The following is a 4238-nucleotide window of genomic DNA, read 5'->3' as shown; positions in this document are numbered from 1 at the left end:
GGCAGTGTATTTAGGCTGCAGTATATTTTTAAGCTAATAAATAATCGATAATAGTGAAACATTGCATTTGCATATATCTGACTAACAGTTGTTTATTATGAAACCCAGCTTTTGTTATGAGTAGCAGACATAGATAATACAACTTAGCACTCACACTTTGACAACAAACACAAGGTGGCTTCATACATTTATTAGAAGATAGAAGTGATTAAAAATACACTACAGTTCAGGCATATGATGCCACTACCTCTGGATGTTATCAGATTCAACAAGATATCATTTTACTGTATGTATATAGTCAAAATAGATAGTAATGTGTAATACGATCTGGAGATCTGTGAACCATAAACATAAACATAGTACGCAATTGATATCTATTGCCAGGTGCCTTTAATTAAGGTTAAATGTCTTTTTATAATTTAAGTGTGTTGATCCAGTAATTCACTTGTGGTTTTGATGTGCAATGAAATTGAACAGAGTAGATGAATGGCTTCATGTCTAAATTTAATAGGGGATTTTATTTACTATTATGAAGAATGCCAAATTATCAATATCACCCAATTATTGCCAGGTATAGTCTAGTTCTAGTGATGCAGATAGTTTGGTGAGCTGTGTCTTTGGGCTATCTGCAAACCATTGTTGTTCATCTTTTATTTCTGTGTTTTTGATGAACGCCCCCTCTTAATTAAAGGGTGCAGGTGTTCTGTGTTCATTTATTATATGGAAGTACATGACCTGTAACAGAAAGATACAGTATACTGAAAATTAAATGTAAAGTTCAGATGAGAAATGTCTGCTGCAAAACAGTATGGATGGGTCACCTGAGACCAGCCAAAGAGGGGGATGCACTGGTGCTCAATGAGATGTTGTGACTCCACTGGACTGTAACTCACCAAGTTAGATAGATAGATAGATAGAGCGATAGATGACATGAACAAATAACAAATTAAGTGAATGTACAACGTTGCACAGGTAAGTATGAGGTAATAGTAGCCTACTACAGATATAAAAATAATGCTAAGTAACTCTGAAATACTTCATAGATAGATAAACTGGGTTTTGTTGCATTTGCTCCCATTTTAGAATATAGTAGTAATAATACCATACTGTGGAAATACTGTTACAAGTAAAAGTCTTGCCTTTAAAATGTTACTTAAGGAAAAGTAAAAAAGTATTAGCTTCAAAATGTACTTAAAGAACAAACCGTAAAAGTACTCATTATGCAGAAGGGCCCATTTCAGAATATGATTTCATTAGAGTATAATTATCGATAGATTCATGTTATTATCACTAATGTTGCAGCTGTAAAAGGTGGGGCTAATTTTATTTTCTTTATAAACTGCTAATAATAATAAATGAATCAATATTTTGTATGAATAATCAGAATCTGCAAATTTACTAGTAACTAAATAAAGTGTAGCAAAAAGTACATGGTTTCCTCTGAAATGTAGTGGACTAGAAGTATAAAGTAGCACAAAATGGAGTTACTCAAGTTAAGAACAAATACCTCTAAATTGTACTTCATTACTGTGTTTAAGTAAATATACTTAGTTACTTTCCACCATTGTCTATTGTGCAGTACAAATGTGCAGCAATGCCTTTAGTAAACTGCATTGCACAGGTTAATTATAATGCAAATAAATAAGAAACAATAAAAACAAAAGAAGGAAGAATACAGAAATGAAACCGGATAGAAAAAAAACAAACATTTCTTTATTCATTTTTTTCTTTTAAGTATTGTGTCATCTGTGTGGGCGTGGCTCCCGGTGTGAGCTGCTGACAACAACACGCGCCGTAGGCGGACCGAGGGAGGACTTGGGAGCCGAGTGACAGCGGAGACGATTAACCAGCTACGACGGCAGGGTCAACTTAGTCACTACAGTTAGCTGAACACAAGAGTAAAGAATTTTTTTTTCCACAGTCAGAGAGAAGATAACATCGTTGAGTGACAGTTTCTGACTCGAGGGTGTTCGGGTTTCCTCAGTCTGAGGGATTTGCGATGCCCTCTGACTTTATCTCCCTTTTCAGCGGGGACCTCGACCTGAATTCTCCCAGATCCTTGTACTCAAAAGGTAACACCGTCTCTTATATATCCTCTGCTGTTTTGTCGCTTTTGGTTCAAGTGGTGTGTAGTGAGTGTGTGTAACCTCCCCCACCTACCTGGTCGCGGTGGCAACTTATTCATGTGGTGGCGTTCAAGCCCCCCCCCCCCCACCCGTGTCATTCATATCTGTAAACCGCTTCCTGCCACATGTCTGCTGATTGACTTTTCAATCTGTATTCATTGATGTCCTTCAGCGTGTACTCTTGGTTTTTGTTTCTTGGGACAAGGTGATCTTCTGTTGTTTTTTTTTCTTGCTTTCTTTTTTTTTTTCAAACTGAAGCCCTCAGCAGCTGCGTGCACACCGGTCAGACCAGTTTACTTTTTTCCCTGGCAGCTGAAAAGCAGTGCTGTCTATTTTCTGTGGGTTGTTTGAATAGTCCACCAGTGCCCCCCCCCCTTATCTACCCCCCCCTGAGGCACCACACACATGCATGCACTACACTGCCCCCAGTGGGCCCCTACACATAAACTGTTTCATCCTGAAGTGTGGGAGTCTCAGGTAGAACACCTGAACTGAACTAAACTCACGAGAGCAGGTGTGTAATAACATGTATTGTGGCATGCTTATTTGCAGAAAAGGTTAACAGGGGTTATCCATTGAATCATTTCAACGCCGAAGTAGAAATATGCGCCACTGTGTAATACCAGCAGTGTGGAAAAATATGTCCCCAAATCTGTTTCACAAATCTTTTTAGTTAGAGGCAGATATATTGTTTGGTTAAGGTGTCTAGCTCAGTAGTCTATACATCCATCATAACAGTGTACAAAGCTAGCGACTGGAGTTTTGAAGCTATTGGCTGATATAACCATGGTTTTCTGTTTCATAAAAACAAAAATGACCCCTTGAATATGGTAACTATAGATTATTGACCAATCCACTGAATGTACTAAGCAGGATGTATTACAGTTGAGAAATTAATGAGTAATACAGTTTTTCTACATTACTGTAAACATATCCTGGGCATTTACAATGTATTGTTATTCATCAGCTTGTATGTGTGCGGAAACCTCAAGGTCTGAAAAACAAAGTGCCAAAAACCTTAATGAAAGATCCTCAAATAGCCACTTGAGGCTAGCTCCAAGAGTTAGTCAATCCCCATTGACCTCCATGTTAAAATTCCCAACTTTACCGCAGAAATAAACATGTTTACAGCCTGGTACAAAACACAATTTGGGTCTCTATTGCTAATTTCACTATTAATGACAACTTTACAGGGGGTCATTTTTTATATGTCACACCTGCTTGAAGATCTGCATAATTAAGGGCTTGAGCACTTTGAGCAACAGGTGGGTGCCATCCCAGGTGCCTAAAGTAAGGCTGTAGCCTTCTTTCAGCCAGCTTCAGCTCCATGCACGCGCAACCTCTTTGTCCATTTTTGGTTTTCATAACGGCGCATTTGGGAAATCCTATATGCCGGTACCGATATGTCTGTGATAGACCAATCGGTTGACCGATAAGTAGGTCTGGCTCTACAAAGATTCATGCAAAAGCACCACTTTAAATCTTGTTTTTATCAGAGATGTGCTCACAAGTTTCTTGGAAATAAATAATTTAGCATGAAAAAAAAGCATAAAAACTGACTAATGACCAATTAACCTACTAAGAGTGGGAAGCCCTACCCAGCTGTTTTGTAATTTAGGAAATAGCTCCAGTGTATTTTCACATCGCAGCACCACAACATCCAGCTTTCGTCATTCTTCTTCTGTTGTAGTTCTCATGCTAATCTTTGGTTGTAGAGAGAATAAATTGTTAATTTATTTTCTCATTTAACTCTGGGTAATTCAGTATGTGTTCTTTGGGTTGGCCTTCAGAATTACTCAATTACTCAGTGACTACTACTACAAAGGACTCCATTAATAAGAACACACAAGCTCTCAGTTACACAGTTGCTTTTTTAAAGGTCTGTTCACTTAAAATGTTCTCACAGTATTAAGAACAATTGTTTAGATGTTTACTCGCTGAACATAACAATTAAAACAATGAATAACAATCCTACAATATTATTCAGAGGAACTGAGATCCATTGGCAAAAAAAGAAAGTTTTTTCTTTTTTTTATTCAACTCACTTTATTATTTATTGATATGTTCAGTTTTACTTGTGACTCATCAGAAAGCAATCATTTGTGTCAGCTA

At 37.4% G+C, this 4238-nt stretch overlaps 1 protein-coding gene across 2 annotated transcripts in view; it reads left to right on the top strand.

The window, feature by feature from the left end:
- Window positions 1–1829: 1829 nt before the first annotated feature.
- nfat5b (nuclear factor of activated T cells 5b) overlaps window positions 1830–4238 on the top strand; it is a 34497-nt gene continuing 32088 nt past the window's right edge. For both annotated transcript variants that reach the window (XM_083912387.1, XM_083912386.1), the window contains exon 1: window positions 1830–2072. In XM_083912387.1, the coding sequence (XP_083768513.1) occupies window positions 2000–2072 (73 nt within the window). In that variant the 5' untranslated portion in view covers window positions 1830–1999. The remainder of the gene's footprint in view (window positions 2073–4238) is intronic.

The sequence above is a fragment of the Echiichthys vipera genome, assembly GCF_963691815.1.
Source record: "Echiichthys vipera genome assembly, chromosome: 1".
Lineage (NCBI taxonomy): Eukaryota > Metazoa > Chordata > Actinopteri > Perciformes > Trachinidae > Echiichthys > Echiichthys vipera.
The sequence above is the reverse complement of the archived record's forward strand: the minus strand, read 5'-3'. Positions and strand labels throughout refer to the sequence as shown.